The sequence below is a fragment of the Phocoena phocoena genome, chromosome 12 (assembly GCF_963924675.1).
Source record: "Phocoena phocoena chromosome 12, mPhoPho1.1, whole genome shotgun sequence".
Taxonomy (NCBI): domain Eukaryota; kingdom Metazoa; phylum Chordata; class Mammalia; order Artiodactyla; family Phocoenidae; genus Phocoena; species Phocoena phocoena.
Window position 1 is genome coordinate 51,571,945 of NC_089230.1, and position 20,448 is coordinate 51,592,392.

The following is a 20,448-nucleotide window of genomic DNA, read 5'->3' on the forward strand; positions in this document are numbered from 1 at the left end:
GATATAACAATTATAAATATATATGCACCCAACATAGGAGCACCTCAATACATAAGGCAACTGCTAACAGCTGTAAAAGAGGAAATCGACAGTAACGCAATAATAGTGAGGGACTTTAACACCTCACTTACACCAATGGACAGATCATCCAAAATGAAAATAAATAAGGAAACAGAAGCTTTAAATGACACAATAGACCATATAGATTTAATTGATATTTATAGGACATTCCATCCAAAAACAGAAGATTACACTTTCTTCTCAAATGTGCATGGAACATTCTCCAGGATAGATCACATCTTGGGTCACAAATCAAGCCTCAGTAAATTTAAGAAAATTGAAATCATACCAAGCATCTTTTCTGACCACAATGCTATGAGATTAGAAATGAATTACAGGGAAAAAAACGTAAAAAACACAAACACATGGAGGCTAAACACTATGTTACTAAATAACCAAGAGATCACTGAAGAAATCAGAGGAAATCAAAAATTACCTAGAGACAAATGACAATGAAAACGATGATCCAAAGCCTTTGGGATGCAGCAAAAGCAGTTCTAAGAGGGAAGTTTATAGCTATACAAGCCTACCTCAAGGAACAAGAAAAATCTCAAGTAAACAATCTAACGTTACATCTAAAGGAACTAGAGAAAGAAGAACAAACAAAACCCAAAGTTCGCAGGAGGAAAGAAATCATAAAGATCAGAGCAGAAATAAATGAAATAGAAACAAAGAAAACAATAGCAAAGATCAATAAAACTAAAAGCTTGTTCTTTGAGAAGATAAACAAAGTTGATAAACCTTTAGCCAGACTCATCAAGAAAAAGAGGGAGAGGACTCAAGTCAATAAGATTAGAAATGAAAAAGGAGAAGTTACAACAGACACCACAGAAATACAAAGCATCCTAAGAGACTACTACAAACTACTCTATGCCAATAAAATAGACAACCTGGAAGAAATGGACAAATTCTTAGAAAGGTATAACCTTCCAAGACTGAATCAGGAAGAAACAGAAAATATGAACAGACCAATTACAAGTAATGAAATTGAAACTGTGATTAAAAATCTTCCAACAAACAAAAGTCCAGGACCAGATAGCTTCACAGGTGAATTCTATCAAACATTTAGAGAAGAGCTAATACCCATCCGTCTCAAACTCTTACAAAAAATTGCAGAGGAAGGAACACTCCCAAACTCATTCTAGGAGGCCACCATCACCCTGATACCAAAACCAGACAAAAATACTACAAAAAAAGAAAATTACAGACCAATATCACTGATGAATATAGATGCAAAAATCCTCAAATACTAGCAAACAGAATCCAACAACACATTAAAAGGATCATACACCATGATCAAGTGGGATTTATCCCAGGGATGCAAGGATTCTTCAATATGCGTAAATCAATCAATGTGATACACCATATTAACAAATTGAAGAATAAAAACCATATGATCATCTCAACAGATGCAGAAAAACCTTTTGACAAAATTCAACACCCATTTATGATAAAAACTCTCCAGAAAGTGGGCATAGAGGGAACCTACCTCAACATAATAAAGGCCATATATGACAAACCCACAGCAAACATCATTCTCAATGGTGAAAAACTGAAAGCATTTCCTCTAAGATCAAGAACAAGACAAGGATGTCTACTCTCACCACTATTATTCAACATAGTTTTGGAAGTCCTAGCCATGGCAATCAGAGAAGAAAAAGAAATAAAAGGAATACAAATTAGAAAAGAAGGAAAACTGTCACTGTTTGCAGATGACATGATACTATACATAGAGAATCCTAAAAATGCCACCAGAAAACTACTTGAGCTAATCAATGAATTTGGTAAAGTTGCAGGATACAAAATTAATGCACAGAAATCTCTTGCATTCCTATACACTAATGAAGAAAAATCTGAAAGAGAAATTATGGAAACACTCCCTTTTACCACTGCAACAAAAAGAATAAAATACCTGGGAGTAAACCTACCTAGGGAGACAAAAGACCTGTATGCAGGAAACTATAAGACACTGATGAAAGAAATTAAAGATGATACCAACAGATGGGGAGATATACCATGTTCTTGGATTGAAAGAATCAATATTGTGAAAATGACTATACTTCCCAAAGCAATCTACAGATTCAATGCAATCCCTATCAAATTACCAATGGCATTTTTTATGGAACTAGAACAAGAAATCTTACAATTTGTATGGAGACACAAAAGCCCCCGAATAGCCAAAGCACTCTTGAGGGAAAAAAACGGAGCTGGAGGAATCAGACTCCCTGACTTCAGACTGTACTACAGAGCTACAGTAATCAAGACAATATGGTACTGGCACAAAAACAGAAACATAGATCAATGGAACAAGATAGAAAGCCCAGAGGTAAACCCACGCACCTTTGGTCAACTAATGTATGACAAAGGAGGCAAGGATATACAATGGAGAAAAGACAGTCTCTTCAATAAGTGCTTCTGGGAAAACTGGACAGCTACATGTAAAATAATGAAATTAGAACACTCCCTAACACCATACACAAAAATAAACTCAAAATGGATTAGAGACCTAAATATAAGACTGGACACTATAAAACTCTTAGAGGAAAACATAGGAAGAACACTCTTTGACATAAATCACAGCAAGATCTTTTTTTGATCCACCTCCTAGAGAAATGCAAATAAAAACAAAAATAAACAAATGAGACCTAATGAAACTTAAAAGCTTTTGCACAGCAAAGGAAACCATAAACAAGACTAAAAGACAGCTTTCAGAATGGGAGAAAATATTTGCAAACGAATCAACAGACAAAGGATTAATCTCCAAAATATATAAACAGCTCACACAGCTCAATATTAAAAAAACAGGGGCTTCCCTGGTGGCACAGTGGTTGAGAGTCCGCCTGACGACGCAGGGGACGCGGGTTTGTGCCCCGGTCCGGGAGGATTCCACATGCCGGGGAGCGGCTATGCCCGTGAGCCATGGCCTCTGAGCCTGCGCGTCTGGAGCCTGCTGCTCCGCAATGGGAGAGGCCACAGCAGTGAGAGGCCCGCGTACTGCAAAAAAAAAAAAAAAAAAAACAAACAACCCAATCCAAAAATGGGCAGAATACCTAAATAGACATTTCTCCAAAGAAGACATACAGATGGCCAAGAAGCATGTGAAAAGCTGCTCAGCATCACTAATTATTAGAGAAAGGCAGATCAAAAGTACAATGAAGTATCACTTCACACCAGTTAGAATGGGCTTCATCAGAAAATCTACAAGCAACGAATGCTGGAGAGGGTGTGGAGAAAAGGGAACTGTCTTGCACTGTTGGTGGGAATGTAAACTGTTACAGCCACTATGGAGAACAGTATGGAGATTCCTTAAAGAACTAAAAATAGAATTACCATATGACCCAGCAATCCCACTACTGGGCATATACCCAGAGAAAACCACAATTCAAAAAGGCACATGCACCCCAACGTTCATTGCAGCACTATTTACAATAGCCAGGTCGTGGAAGCAACCTAAATGCCCATTGACAGACGAATGGAGAAAGAAGATGTGGTATATACATACAATGGAATATTACTCAGCCATAATAAGGAACGAAATTGGGTCGTTTGTTGAGACGTGGCTGGATCTAGAGACTGTCATACAGAGTGAAGTAAGTCAGAAAGATAAAAACAAGTATCATATATTAACACATATATGTGGAACCTAGAAAAATGGTACAGATGAACCGGTTTGCAGGGCAGAAATTGAGACACAGATGTAGAGAACAAACGTATGGACACCAAGGGGGTAAAGTCGCGGGGGGGTGGGGATCGTGGTGGGATGAATTGGGAGATTGGGATTGACATGTATACACTGATGTGTATAAAATGGATGACTAATAAGAACCTGCTGTATAAAAATAAATAAATAAATAGGAAAAACCTATTTATTAGGTTTATAGACATGTGTGTAATTTAAAAAAAAACCACTACTGTTACCTTGATATCAATGTCCCAATCTGCTTTTTACCTATATTTACATGCTTGGTACTAGTACCTGTGGTGATTTAAGAAATACTGTTCATAGTGTGTTCTGTGTGTGCATGTGTGTGTGTTTCATAAGAGATAAAATGGACAAATGAGTCACTGGCAAAAGAACAGCATGACTGTGCAGGGGAAAAAAAAAAACTTCATCCCTAAAAGGAATAAGGAGGCTATTTGAGGCTACTTTACAATCATCAGAGTCCACAACTATCTACCTCATTAAAGAGTATTTGCCTTCATTGATATGGCTGCAAAGAAAAAAAAAAAAGTGATAGACAATAATTAGAAATATAGGGTATTTGTACAGGTTCATTTCAGTCTCTTTGTCTGCAAAATATAGCATTACTAGTCTTTCATGAGAAGCCCCAAGCTAGGGCCACCCAGCTGAGCCACTTCTGAATTCCTGACCCAAAGCAATTGTGAAACACAATGAAAGTTTATTATTGTTTTTTGGGTTTCTTTTTGCGGTACACAGGCCTCTCACTGTTGTGGCCTCTCCCGTCGCGGAGCACAGGCTCCGGACGCGCAGGCTCAGCGTCCATGGCTCACGGGCCCAGCCGCTCCGCGGCATGTGCCATCTTCCCGGACCAGGGCTCAAACCCGTGTCCCCTGCATCGGCAGGCGGACTCTCAACCACTGCGCCACCAGGGAAGCCCCTGTTATTGTTTTAAGCCGCTACGTTTGGGGTAATTTATTATGCAGCAGTAGATAATATACTCATCCATGTCCTTTGCCATATAATTGTGATGCATGTGAACAGGGTGTTCTTATATTCCCTGTAACCCTGAGCTTAGCCATTTGATTTGCTTTGGCTAATAGGAGGCTCTCTTGGGCCTCTGCCATCACCATGAGAAAAACATGTCCTGGCTAGACTGCTGGTCCAAGAAGAATGGGAGACACTTGGAGCAGAACCTCTCCACCCAACCCAGAGACATGCAGTGAGAAGCAGAGCCACCAATCTAGATTAGCTGAATCCCAGCTGGTCCACAGACACATGAGCAATAATAAATGATTATTGTTTGAATCAACTGAGTCTGGGGGTAGCTTTACCACGAGTGAACTGGAGTCAGATGGAGTCAGAGAATCCATGGGAACCTGAAGGTCTAGGCCAAGCCCTTAATTAGGGTTCTGATTTGAGGAGTTAATTGGAGGCTTCTAGCCTGAGTACCGAAGCCTTGCCTTCTAGGGCTAGGACCCACTTAGTCACTGGAATGCCAACTGCCCCCTGGCTGGAGAGAGCAGAGGTTTGGTATTTGGAATTTCAGGAAATCCATGTCAAGACTGTTCACAAAGCACCTACAGTGGGGTTTTTTTGTGCTTTTCCTTACGTTTCCATAGTTTATTAATTCTCTTATGAAAAATCTGCATAATCACCACAAATAAAGCCATTGCAAAATCTGTACCTTCTTTTTGCCAGCACCAACTTCCTTCAGTCTGTTTTTGTGTTCTTTTCACTGTTTTCTTGAGATCTTTTTCTTCTCATAAAGACCATGTCTTGCAAGTCTGTGTTTGGCTCCATGAATTGTAAATCATGCTGAAGCCAGGTGTCTTGCCACTACCAAAATGGGTTTTTTTAAGCCAAATTCAAAGATGACATCAAGTGTGGTTTTGTACATTTTAGCAAGTTTTTCCCAAATTTCTGTCTAAGGCACTGTTGCCTTCCTTCCCGGGATGAAGGTCATCAGTGATCATTTGTTTCCACTGAAGTAGTTGGTTGGTCATGCACTCCCTGGTTAGGATTTATACCATGTTGTTCATGATGGCAGTCAGTCCTCAGCAGCCGGAGAGGACTACAGTGTTTTATATGGAGACATTATTGTGCAGTGTGAAAACAGAAGCACGGGATAGTGATGGAAAATTCAGAGCTTTGCAGACTATTCCCATAAAAATGGGTGAAGGTGGCCAGGGGAGGTTGACTAGAGAAAGGAAATAAGTGCATTTGAGTTCAAAGAAGCTAATTAACCTTATTAAAGTGGAATGGAACTCATACTGAAAATTTTCTTTTATAGGTTAGAAATAGGAAAATTTCATTTTCCATTCTTTGAAGTAAAAAATATCCCAAGTATATATACATGTAAAAAGTACCTTTAAAAGAAAACCTATTTTAAGAGGTTTGAAAGTGAAACAGTGAGTACAGTATAAAAGCATTAAGATACTCTGGGGTGTATTTCATTGGTACATTTACTCACAACCTGTCTCTCTCATTTTACCCAAGGCATGTATTAATGAGCTAATAAAACATGCCATGTCATGTTTTATTGTTTGCTGGGCATCTGTTCAATCTTGTATCACTCACATATCCAAGACTTCAAAGATGCTGGTGGTGGTGATAATAAATACCTAAAATTTTACTAACATCCTTTTTTCATAAAGTAGACACAGTCTTAAGTCATTCGTTGCAAATAAAACTGTTGAGTTTATTCAGACTTAAAAGCTATTGAGTATGGTTTAAATGTTTTTTTATTATGAAATATATCAAGCATACAAAAGAGTGTATATGACAGATCTATACAGTTTAAAGACTGAAAATAAAATAAAACACCTAGGTGCCCACTACCACATTTAAGAAATAATGCTGTCTATATTTTTTTAATCCACAAAATGTTTTTATTTAAAAGAAAAAACAGAAAATGTATTGTGAAGTAAGCTTATTAGAGATCAAATATAGAAATATTATATTAGATATGCAAAGGTGAGAAAGCAAAGGTTGATACAGATATGAAGAAGGCAGAAAAGCCCTTGGTGACTGAGAAAGCTAAGTGTGTATAATAGCCCTTTCGATTAAGCAGGCCCTCAAGTTTAGAGTGGGTATGGTTGGTGAATGTTTTTATTTGATAAATGTTTAAATTGAATTTGTACGCCATTTAGAGGTACTCCAGGTCACTCACTGTCAGCTATCGCAGCAAAGCCTCTTAAAAGGCAGTTTATTTGCCTGAGAGATGAAGCATCACTATTAAGCTTGTAAATTGTTTAATAGAATACCATTTTGATCACAGGACAAGAATAGACCATTCAGAAAATGAAGCCCAAGACCTCAATTACCATCTGTCTATATGCCAGTAAGTCCCGATTTAATCCCCATCCCAGATCACTACTGAATATTTTGCTGCTTATTCAATATTTCCACCTGGTGGTATCACAGGCATCTCAGACTCAGTACTTATAAGACCAGATGTATGACCTTTCTCTCCAAACCCATTCCCTTGTCCGCTGTCTTCATGAAGAGCACCACCATTCATCCAGGCTCTCAAGTCAAAAACTTACGAGTCATCCTTAATACTTCTGCCCTTCACCAGGCTTAGTTAGCCCCATGGCTGCCTTACTCCATCTTCTGTATCACCACCTTAGCCAGAAGCATAACTGAGAGGGAGCAGAGAAGGCAAGTTGCTTTCCTCAGCACTCTCTTCAGTAGTAGACTGTGGTGGTTAAAAACAAACCAAAAAAAGGCCACAAATTCTTTAACTCTCCTCCCATTGTCTCCTATCGAGTGGTGAGGATATATGACCCTTGAACCTCAGTGGGCTTGTGGTCCCCTCAACTGATAGAATAGGGTAGAAGTGACACTACCTGAATTCTCAGGCTGGGCCATAAAAGGGTCTCTTAGAATTGCTCACTCTCTTGAAACGCTCCCTGTCTCTGCCGCCTCTCAGAATTTAACCACCATGAAGTGAGAGACCATGGGTAGGTGCTCCAGCCCCCCATCCCAGATGGGCCTGATGTGTGGGGGACTCAGCCAGTTCATTGGAAGTGGACCTCTAGCAGTTCAGTTCTTGCAGCCCCAGCCCTCTGAATCATCCCTAGCTTTTTAGGCCTTCCCACCTGAGGCCCCAGACATCATGGAACAGAGACAAGCTGTCTTCTCTGTTCCCTTCCTGAGTTCCTGACCCACAGAATCTGTGATCATGATAAAATGGTGGTGGTTTTTTTGCCCGTGAGTTTTGGGGTAGTTTGTTACACAGAAATAGATAACTAGAATATAGATCTTTCCAACATGCTGGTTAAGACCATGCTGAAAAGATGTTGGGAGAAACAGTATAAATATACTTCCAAAACATCACTGATTGAATCCTAAGATTTATAGAGAAGGTAGTTACTTTATTCAGCCCGGGCTGCCATAACAAAATACCATAGACTGAGTGATTTAAACAACAGAAATTTATTTTCTCGCAGTTCTGGAGATGAGAAGTCCAAGATGAAGGTTCTAGCAATTCAGTTTCTGGTGAGAGCTGTCTTCCTGGTTTGCAGATGACCGCCTTCTTACTGTGCACTCACACAGTGGAGAGAAAGCCGAGCAAGCCCTCTGCTGTCTCTCGTTATAAGGACACTAATCCCTACCCTTATGACTAATTTAACCTTCTTTACATACTTACTGTAAATATAAATACACTGGCAGTTAGGGCTTCAACATATGAATTTTGCAAGGACACATACATTTGGTCCACAACAGTAGTCAAGAGCAGTACCTTGTTGATGCCCTCACTCCCCCACCATTGATGACACAGGCTGCGGCCTGGCTTTACCCCATGCCTCCCCCTTTTGCATGGTCCAAGATGCCATCCTCTCTTGCCTGAGCAATTCCAGTAACCTCTTCCTTCTCCGTGTGTTCAATCCTCCCATCTTCTAGTCTTTTTCCACACCACCAGAGATCTCAAAATGCGGATCTGATGCTGCTGTTCCTTCATCTCAACCCCCAGTAACATCTCATCACTCCATGGATAAATACCGAAATCCTGACAGTGACCTAAAAGACCCTGCATAATCCGACCCAGTCTGTCCCTCCAACCTCACCTTGTACCATTTTTACCCTCACTGTCTGCATATCAGCCCCAATAGCCTTCTCTCATTCCTCAGACAAAGCATTCTCCTTTGTATTTACAATCCTTGCATACTTCTTCACCTTTACTAACTTATCCCTTATTCATCCTTCCTGTGTCAGCTCAAGTGTCACTTCCTCAAGAAAACTACTCCCCAAAGCCCCAGTCTCAGTCAGGTTCTTTTATTACTGCTGTCATAAAAGTATGTTCATTTTCCCCATTGGAAGTATCTCAGTTTGCAGTTACATATTTATCTGTGTGGTTATCTGATTGTCTGGCTTCCCTTCTAGACTGTAAGAACTGTGAATGCAAGGACTCTGGTTTTCTCACTGGTGTGAACACCTAAAACAATGCCTTGTCTGTAGAAGATATTCAGTAAATAAACAAATGAATGAATGGAGGAAATACAAATGGTTAATCAATGAAATTACTTCCCATATTTAAATGAAATGCCACTTTTCACCTGTTAAATTCACAAGTAAAGCAATAATTCTACTCAGTGACAAGACAGTCTCAAACTTGGCTGGTCAGTGTGCATATCAGAACCTTTCTATAAAACAACTTGCAGAATATTTTAAGAAACTTTAAAATGTTCAAATCTATTGTCCCAGTAATTCTAATCATAGACTCTATCTCTAGTAGCCAGCTTCCAAGGTGACCCCCAATGAGCCCCACCTCCTAGTATTCTGAGTCTAATTCCTTCCCATACTATATACTAGGTTGGTCTGTGTGACCAATAGCATACGGCAGAAATGATGGTGTGTCACTTCCAAGATTAGGTTATGAAGGATTGTGACGCTTCCCCCCGGAGTGTGCTCTCACTCTCCCTCATTCTACTGGATCACTTGCTCTGGGGAAGCCAGCTACCATGTCATGGGAGCAGCCCTGCAGAGTGACCCACGTGACAAGGAACTAACACCTGCTGCCAGCAACCACCCGAGTGAGCTTAGGAGCGTATTCTCCAGACCCTTTTTGTGGCTGTTCCCTGATCGTACAGCTTGACCACAGTCTCCTGAGACATCCTGAGCCGTAACCAGCCAGCTAAGCCATGCCTAGACTCCTGACCCTCAGAAACTCTGAGATAATAAGTGTGTGTTGTTTTAAGATGCTACATTTGTGGATAATTTGCTATGTGGCATAGATAACTAATACTCCATCCTAAGGAAATTCTTCCTAAAATGTTTTAGTAGTTTGCTAATGTTGGCAATGCAGACTTTATATAGTACAAACATTTCTCATCTTAAGGAATGAATTAATTCATTGAAATGCTTTCAGCTACAAAAAATGGGAAATCCAATTAAATAGATATAAAAGTAAGGACACATGTTTTACTCTAACTGAGCATGCAGAGGTAGTCAGGCATCAAGGGACAGTTAACATGACAACTCCAGATATCAAGGTTTTCTCTATATCTCTGTTCTGCTTCCTAGTGTCCTCTTTATTACCAAGCTTGTGGCAGTTTGGCTACAGTAGTCCTGGGTGTGGCTCATCAAGACAGAGCAACATCCACAGGTGCCACTTTTGCCTGGATCTCTTTCTGGGAGCTCTGCAGTATACTTTCCTCATGTCTTATTGCCTAGAATTGGACTACATGCCCATTCCTAAATTAATCATTGACAAGAGCAGTGACTACCTGAACAAAATTAGGGTTTGTTAGTAAAGAGAGAGAGGGAAGTAGATCCTCGGTGAGCGACTATCGGGTACGCAGTTGGGAGCTATCTTGTTTCACTTTTTGAGCAGCTCAGATTGCTCTTGCCTCTCAGTTCCCGCTGGCCACCACTATATGTCATCCCTGCTTACCTGGAATATAACTTAACCCCTAATGGATCTTCCAGTTGTTGCCCCTCCAGTCCAAACTGCCTCCGAAGCAACCCATCTAATTGCATGTGTAGTCATATAACTTCCTGCTAAAGACAGTTTTCCAGCACCTAAGTAATAAGATCCAACCCTCTGGACCTCTCACCTACCTGACTAGCCTTGTCCTTCTTCATCTACCTTTCCCGCTGTCTGCTTCGACAATATGGAACTAATATTGATGCCCCAAAGTCATCTCATACCTTATCTTCCTGGCTAATTCCATTTTATTATTCAGAACCTGATTCAGCTAACAGTTCTCCAACTGAAGCCTTCCTTGGTAAAACTAGTCACTCCCTTCTCTGTGCTGTAAGCGTAGCCTTCTTTTCACATACCATACTAGTTCCTGTGTACTGTCTTTCTCCCTTACTGAACTTCTGCTAGAGGTCAAGGAGTAATAACCTAATTCTCAAATCTGTAGTGCCTGGCGTAGTAAGCACACACAAAAATTAATTGAACTGCATCTACTGCACATTTACATAGTATATCAAGCACTAACATACACTGCACGTTTCACAGCAAGCCAAGTTTCCCTTTGGTGCTGTTTGTTCATCTCAAAGAATGAAGCAGCGTTCCCTACTGCCCCTACTGTGCAACCCCTCTGAAGACTATCTGCTGCCCTCTAGCTGTTCAAAGCTTTCCCCATCCCAAGGATACCCCTTGCTGAAGGATTTGAGCTGTAAAACAGTCTTCCCTTCTCCATCCTGACCCCTCCTCAACATATCATTCCCATACATCTCAGCAAGAACTGACTCGTGGGGAGTACAGGAAGGGGCTGGCTAGCCCTAGACCAAAGAATTCCTGACTTTTAAATTCCCTGACAACCATTCTCTCTAATGTGTGAGTAAAATTTTAATAGCTTTATTTATTATATAGAAGCACTTTTTAAAACAGACTTTAGTTATACATTTATCACATCTTATCAGTTTCTCTCCCATGATTTACATAGATACCTACTTTACTGTCTCTGGTGTGATTGGATTATAAATCAAAGCAAATTATTTCATCCTATTAGATGATGCTGTTAAAATGTTATACTCTTTCCCCCTTCCTCAGGATTCCTGAAAAAATACTATGACATCTACTATTCCTAATCTTGTTACTTATATGCTCTAGATTCTTGGATCTTTTCAGTGGATATTATTAAAAGACTTAATTTACAGGTTTAAAATGCTTTGTTGATATATAAATGAAATGTGTCATTTACTCTTAAATACAACCTACTTTTTAGACTGTAAAAGATATTTTTAAGTATTTCTACTATGTATTAAGGAAAATAGAATCTGACTGGTATACAGCTAAGACCCATCTCTGCCATTTACTAATGTCTGATCATGATCGAAATACAGCCTTCAAGTCTCCTTACCTACTGAATGGGAATAATGATAATTAAGATTTTTGAGAGGTAATAGAATAATGAACATGAAAGTGTCATCACATATTGTTGACTCCCAGGAAATATTAGATTCTATTCTCCCCCTTGCTTTCTTCTTATCCCTAAATTTAGGGAGTCTTTTTGAAATTTTCCTTGACTTTAAAAAAAAAATAAAGCTGGTAAACATTTTGGCTGTTGTTTAGCTTCTCAAAATAGCTGAAAAGGCTAATTCAAAGCAAACATTTAAAATGGTGAAATGTGGCGTTAGATCTGATCTCTTATCAGACCCAAATTTATGCTGCATAAATATACAAAGATATATATTTTAAAGATAAATTATAAAGGAAGCAGCTCAGTATATGAATCTGAAAGAAGCATGACAACAGGAAATATTTGCTTGCTTTCTTTAAAGTACTTTTAACACTCTTCTTCTCTGATAATGTGAAAAATAGAAGTTTGGCTCGGCAGGTTCCGGTTGGGGCTTGAACATCTTCCTGAATCAATTAGTTTGCCTTTGTTCTGTGACCATGGACTAGACCTTTAATCCCAAGCAGCCACTTTACAAACACACTTTGGTTTCATGTAAATAGGTATGTACAAATGTATTACCACCATTAGGAAAGCAACTCAAAGTACACATTCCCCAGACAGCTCAGTAGCAGAACAGAATATTATATCTGAGTACAACAACCACCAGTGCCACTGTCTTGGGAAACATCATCTTGCAAGCTTCAGGGTTTTTTTCCTGTGTGTTTTTTGAACTAACCTTGCTTGAGCAAAAAGGTCATGTTACAGTGAATGAGAGACCTACATTTTAAAAATTAATATCCTTCAGTCTGACAGTCCTTCAATAGGTATGTTGACGTATATTACCTTTCTGAAAAAGAGAAAATCCCATCAAAAGTCAATGTTCACTGAATGTATCCTCCTTCTATAAACTGTACAGATGTAAGTTGATGCTGTAAGTATATCTGAATCTCATTTACTCTGACTGCTCTCATTCATTTCACACCAATTCTGTATATCTGATGTCTGAAGATACTAATTTGGATGTGGTTATCAAACTAGTTTCTTGGTATTTTACAATTGTACATTAACTTTTCCTTTGTAATAAAGCATGCTCTATTAATGTATACATGGCAAGCTGACAGAAATGAATAGAGGGACTTTGTTTCATTTGTAACCAAGGTCACGATAGGTAATAATTTAATGTTCAGGTAATAAATTTTCAGATTAATTTAGGAACAGAATTATTGTCTTATGACCTGATTAACTTATGATAGCAGATTTCAAGGGACTATATATTAAGTGTTTCTTGGCTATCTGAATTTTCTAATTTTGTTTTCGGAGATCGTGTATTAATTGAATTAAAATGTAGAAATGGTGAATAATAAAATGTCTTAATCAGAATAAGGAAAATATAATAAAATTGAATCTTTGACCATTGGAGATCTTCCAAGAATTATTCTGAGATAGAACTGTATTGATCTATCTATTATATTAATATCCACATATAGATAGATATAGATGTCATTCCTGTTTTATAAGCTTCTTGAGGACAGGCTATTCATTAATAAATATTATTAATAAATATATTCCTATCTATATTGCTTTACAAAGAACCTAACCCATAATAGAAACTAAATGTTTGTTATATGAATACATGAGGATGGTATACAAACCACAAAAAGTTAATTGAGAATCATATAACTTTTTTAAATGTTAAACATTTGAGACCAAGAAATGTAAAATTTTATATTCATTACCCTTTTTTAGGAACTTTATTTTTATTTTATTTTATTTTTTTACATCTTTATTGGAGTATAATTGCTTTACAATGGTGTGTTAGTTTCTGCTTTATAACAAAGTGAATCAGTTATACATATACATATGTTCCCTTATCTCCTCCCTCTTGCATCTCCCTCCCACCCTCCCTATCCCACCCCTCTAGGTACTCACAAAGCACTGAGCTGATCTCTCTGTGCTATGCGGCTGCTTCCCACTAGCTATCTATTTTATATTTGGTAGTGTATATTTGTCCATGCCACTCTCTCACTTTGCCCCAGCTTTCCCTCCCCCTGCCCCGTGTCCTCAAGTCCATTCTCTACATCTGCGTCTTTATTCCTGCCCTGCCACTAGGTTCATCAGTACCGTTTTTTTAGATTCCATATATGTACGTTAGCATACAGTATTTCATTTTTCTCTTTCTGACTTACTTCACTCTGTATGACAGACTCTACCGGTCATATTTGAGATGCCTGTTTCTTCACAGCCTCACCAACACTGAGTGATGCTTTAAGGCGGTGGAAAGTGGTTTGTTTGTTTGGTCAGAAGCCTCCAAATCAAGATGTTGTCAGGGTTGTATTCCTTCTGGAGGCTCTAGGGGAGAATCCCTTTCCTTGCCCTTTCTAGTTTCCACCTTCATTTCTTGGTTTGTGGCTTCATCCTCCATCTTCAGACCCTGCTGCCTCCCTTTTATGAGGACCCTTTTGACTGCATTAGGCTCATCCAGTTAATCTGGGATAATTCCTCCATCTCAAGATCCTGAATTAACATAACTGCAAAGTCCCCTTTACCATGTAAGGTAACATTCACAGACTCTAGGGATTAAGATGTGGCTATCTTTGTGGGGGACCATTATTAGCCTACCACAGGGAGATTTGTCATTCATCTGTGATAGAAAGTGCACATACCTTTCCTTATTGTCTTTTGTCTTCTATTGTTTGTGGTTCTTTTGCTTTTATTTTTTGCTATGTAGAGTTTATCCTGATAAATTGTGTGAAATGCAGAGCAGTCTTAATTTTCTTCCAGAAATCTATTCAGTTGTACCAACACCATTTACTGAAAAGTCCAACTTTTCCCTAAAATATAGTAAATTCCTGTGTATAGTTTGATTGATTGCTGGACTTTCTGTTTCGTTCCATCATTTGTCTATCTAAAAAGTGCACTTTTTTTTTTTTTAATTACCGAGGCTTTATAATATAGTATCTGGTAGGGCTAGACATCATTAGCTCTCCTCATCTACCCTTCTTCCCCCCACCTCACCCTACACTGCTCTTCTTTTTCATGGCTTCCTGATTATTCTGGTTATTCTTCATGCTGTTTCCAATATGAACTTTAGAATCAGCTTATCTAAGTTGGGGGGGAGGGCGGAGGGGTGGTGTTAATTTTATTGGAGTAACTTTATGAGGTTGGATCTTACTATCTTTAAACATGATATGCCTTTATATTTATTTAACTTGCTTTCCTTCAGTAGTATTTTAACATTTTTTTATATCAATTTTGTACATTTCTAAGTTTATTCCCAGCTTTTAAATCTTTTTTTCATAGATAAAATGTAAGAAAAGGCCCTATTTACAATACTTTCTGATTAGTTTTTATGTATGAAAGCTATGGTTACATCTATTATGTTAATTATAAATTATATTGATTTTATATGCTGCTACCTTACTGAATTATCTTCTTGTTTTAGTAGTTTTTTGGTTGAGTTTTGTATATTGGTCTTCCCCAATATACAGTTATACTGTCTTCAAATAGTGATAGTTAAACTCTTCCTTTCTAATTTTTATACAGCTATCCTTTTCTTGCCTCTTCTATTACATTGTCAAATAGCAATGGTATTGTGTTCATCTCTTTCCTGTTCCTGATTTTAGGAAGAAGGGCTCATGTGTTTCCCCATAAAGTATTTGCTGACTTTTGGGTGATCATGCATGCTTGTGCACACACACACACAAACACAGGCACCTGTCATATTAAAGAAATATACATCTGGAATGAGGGCATTTTTTTTTCCTTGTTAAAATAGTTCCTGTTTCTTCAGAAACTTCATTATTAGATTAATCTGTGATGGATGAGTTATCATAATTCAAGTATACAGTTCTTTTTTTCTATCAACTATTCATTGTCATGCAATAGTAAAAGCATTAAAGATGCAGCAAGCTTATAAAGTACTATCTTCTAAAAGAAATGGGAGGCATTTTCTTCTTTATTATTGTACTTTTGGTTATGCAGACACTTTGATGTTGTAAATTTTTATATCCCCCATAAATCTGGTCAGAAATTACTTTTGATTTTGTTGATTAAATTAAACAGCCTATAGTAGGATAGAGTACGGGGTACAAGTGGTCCAAAGTAAGATAAAAGACTACCATAAAAATGATAGATCTTAAAAAAGAAACTGGTTTATGCACTAAACATTTTGTGTTTTGGTCTAATATTAACATGACGTCTGTGTAAAATGACAAAAAGAACCAGTGTTGAATCACATTCGTTATAGTTCCAGTCATTCTGCATTATCCCAGATTGCTAAATATGTTCTTTGCATGAAGTTTGAATTACGGTATACATTTAGTGTCCTATATGACATTTTTGTCATTGGTAGAGATTTCAGTAATTAAAATGGGAAACAGGAGCTTAGGTTATTTTCCTTACCAAAACTATGTTCCTTGGAACCACATTACTGTGATGGTTTTCGTGCTCTTGTACATTGGATGTCTTAAGCTGAGTGCAGTTTAGGGGATCCTTTCTGTATAATTACAGGAAGGTCTTTCTTTCCTTCAACACTGTGATCTGACCTGTGACAAACCTGTACTATAGTATGTAAATGGCTAACAAGTCAACTGCAAACCAACTGAATGTACAAATCTTAGTGCTGGTGCTGAAATCTCTTCAGAATAGTGATCATGATCTCAAAGTTTATTTCAAAATTTGCAAGCATCAAGTGTCAGTCATAACTGAAGATGAAACACTAATGAATCCTCATGCTTTAGGTGTACTTGCTTTTTAGATTTTTTGGTTCTCTGCTATTTTTACCATACTGTTTCATTTAAATTTCCTACACACAGGACTTCCCTGGTGGCGCAGTGGATAAGACTGCACTCCCAATTCAGGGGGCCTGGGTTGATCCCTTGTCAGGGAACTAGATCCCACATGCATGCCGCAACTAAGAGTTCACATGCCACAACTAAGGAGCCTGCATGCCACAACTAAGGAGCCCTGGAGCTGCAACCAAGGAGCCTGCCTGCCGCAACTAAGGAGCCCTTGAGCCTCAGCTAAGGAGCCCACCCACCGCAACTAAGACCCGGCACAACCAAATAAATATTTTTTTTAATATAAATATCTAAATAAATAAATAAATAAAGTTATTATAAAATAAAATAAAAATATAAATAAATTTCCTACACACTAACTTCGTTTGGGCCATTGAAATAAAATTTCAATATATTACATTTATAAAAAAAGAAGAAATACGCATCTGTTCCTGTTTTATTCAGTGCTTTTTTTCCCATCAAGAATAGGAGTTGAGGGCCTCCCTGGTGGCGCAGTGGTTGAGAGTCCGCCTGTCGATGCAGAGGACACAGGTTCGTGCCCCGGTCTGGGAATATCCCACATGCCGTGGAGCGGCTGGGCCCGTGAGCCATGGCCGCTGAGCCTGTGCGTCCGGAGCCTGTGCTTCGCAACAGGAGAGGCCACAACAGTGAGAGGCCCGCGTACCGCAAAATAAAGAAAGAAAGAAAGAAAGAATAGGAGTTGAATTTTGTCAAATGCATCTTTAGTATATCTGGAGAGATAATATGGTTTTTATCTAGGTTTATTAATATGATATTAACTTCACATATTTTAAAATCCATTCTCAGATTTCCAAAATTAAATGCTGTCATTTATTCGCAATGTTTTATGAAGCAGTTTATGCACCGTTTCTCCCCAAGTGGCTTTTTGATTATTACACAATACTATGTTGCATATTTGTAACTGTTGCCATAAGTGAAACTCTCTTTTTGTTTAAAAGCACGTAAAATTAAGTTGAGAATTTGATCTGACCAATGGGTTGAAGATTCCCTTCAACATGGTGAAAGAGGTGGGACTAAATCTAAGATCATATTTTAATGGTGTCTAAGTTTTCTTATTATTTTTTATTTTGTCCCCAAATAATGGTGGAAGGAGAAGGATTGTGGTATGGGTGGCAGGAAGTAAAGTGTTTGAGTTAATTAATCCTTCTGGATGGGTTCTAGTTAGTTTGAGGTTTCAAAGAAACACCGTAAAATGAGCATCATTATGTATATCGCTTCATCATTCTTGTCCTCAGAGAGCTAACTGCCTAAAGCAGAGCTGTCCACTAGGGTAGCCACCAGCTCCTTGTACCTGTTGAGTACTTGAAATGTCACTAGTGATGTGCTGTAAGTGTAAAATATACACTGATTTTGAAAAGTTAGTGTAAAAAAAGAATGTAAAATATTATTAATAATTTTATATTATATGTTTTATTTTATTATAGTAATACTTTAGATATATTGGGATAGATAAAATGTCATTAAGATTAATGTCACCTGTTTCTTTTCGCTTTTTTAATGTAGCTACTAGCAAATTTTTAATTGCATATGGGGCTTACATTATAATTTCATTGGACATCACTGGTCTAGAGTCAGTAGGTATGTGTATGCTTATGCTTACTTAAAGATACTACCGTGATTTTCGTAATGTAAAAAGATGAAATTAAATAAACTACAGTTATGTCTTCCCTTATCATCTTGTTTCTTCTTATGGGAATAAACTTGGATGAATAGTATGATCTAATCATACTCCATTGTAATGGGTTACCTTCTCTCTGATTTTTTCTATCTACCTGCCTATAAGAGAATGCAGTTCCTTCGCTATGCCCTTGACATTTTAACATAAGTTAAAGACAATAGGATTCTTATGTTTTGGAATACTAGCACTTAATTAAGAACTGATATGAATCTAGAAGAGAGTTAGTTTGAAGGTCTAAGTTTCTAATTTTGCCTTATAATTATATTTTAATAGAAGTTCCCTAGCTCAAAATAAAATTTGCTTCAGCATTTCTTTCATTTTTTCCCAATTACCCTAAAAAAGCAGTTCCCACCTCCTTAGTTCTCTTTAGGTAGAGGTGAGGGTCAGCATCTTTTAGTTCTGTCTTGTTGCAACAGCCTGAGTGTTTTGAATAGTTCATTTTTTAATGCTTATTCTTCAAAAACCGAAACAAATTACTCCTAAAACCTTTTTAATCTTGGCTTTTGTTGCAATTTTTAGGAAAATCATATCACAGATGATATTGGAATATTAACTTGGAAGAAGCAGACTTTTCTCTCCCATGGTGCCTTATTAGCAAAGAGCTGCCAAGCTGCAATGGAATTAGCAAAGCATGATGCTGAGGTTCAGGATATGGCATTTCAGTATGGGAAGCACATGGCCATGAGTCATAAGGTATTTGCATACCCTTTCTATTTTTTCTGTATTTAAATAGCTAAAATGATACACAAGAAACATTTTACCATTTAATGAACTGCTTTTATATCTCAAAAACTGTCTATTGAGTACATAAAATCTATCATTTGTGGTGGTTATTACATAATATAAACAGTACGATTGGTGAGTACTGTATAATTTTGATAGAAAGCTACAGCTTACTTAAACCATAGTTGTGATGTTTGTCTCTTCTTACCACCTGAAAGGGTTCTTGAAAGAACTCTTGCAATTTATTAAATAACATGTAATGTTGCCAGTCACAAAATGGAAGAATATTTGCATTTTTGTTACAGTTCCCTTATAGTTCCTATGTAAAACAAACCGTGGAAAGTTAATGAAATTTAGAAATATATGGAGCAAAGTTGAAAGCTTTAATTCCAATAACTGATTCTTTTGAATGGGCATAATGAAATATAAAATGTCTCAAGATTAGCTGTTATTTTGTTGCCTCCATGTATATGTAATTTTAAATTCCATTTAGTACATATTTCTTAGATGCCATTTAAATAGCTCATAAGAAGGGGGAAATATATACAAAAATATGTAATATCTCCAGGTGAGTTTTTATGTACTTTATTAAATCTTTGATTAATTTATTTATTATTTGATTATATGTATTAAATAAATATAATTTATGATCCTTACCTTGAACTTAAAAAGCAAAATAAAGGCTGCTGCCAAATAAAAAAGGAATATGTTAGGGGAAAACTATTTTAAAAGTTTTTTTAAGATTATTGTTAATCATATGAGCTGTTCTTTTGCTTATTAAAGGACATCTAAAAACTGAGTTCCTTAAGCTTAATTTTTCACTGTAGTAAATGGTGCTTTCTGAATATGACTAAAACATGCCAATGTATATGCATTTCACTGATTTAACTCTTTTCACTACTCCTTCTAGATAAATTCTGATCTCCAGCCTTTTATTAAAGAAAAGACCAGTGACTCCTTGACTTTTAATCTAAACTCAGCTCCTGTAGTCTTACATCAGGAATTTCTTGGAAGAGATTTGTGGATTAAGCAGATCAGAGAGGTAAAATGAAATTACTCTTATTTTAGGTACCAATAGTATTTGGTTGATTTTAAAGCATAACTCATATTTTATGATGATCTAAGACTGAT

The 20,448-nt window shown here is 37.5% G+C and overlaps 1 protein-coding gene across 1 annotated transcript in view; it reads left to right on the forward strand.

The window, feature by feature from the left end:
• The window catches only part of PDSS2 (decaprenyl diphosphate synthase subunit 2), a 253,866-nt gene that overhangs the window by 190,371 nt on the left and 43,047 nt on the right, over positions 1–20,448 (forward strand). Inside the window, exons 5-6 of the mRNA XM_065888771.1 lie at positions 19,114–19,287; positions 20,228–20,359. Of these exons, the coding sequence (XP_065744843.1) occupies positions 19,114–19,287; positions 20,228–20,359 (306 nt within the window). The remainder of the gene's footprint in view (positions 1–19,113; positions 19,288–20,227; positions 20,360–20,448) is intronic.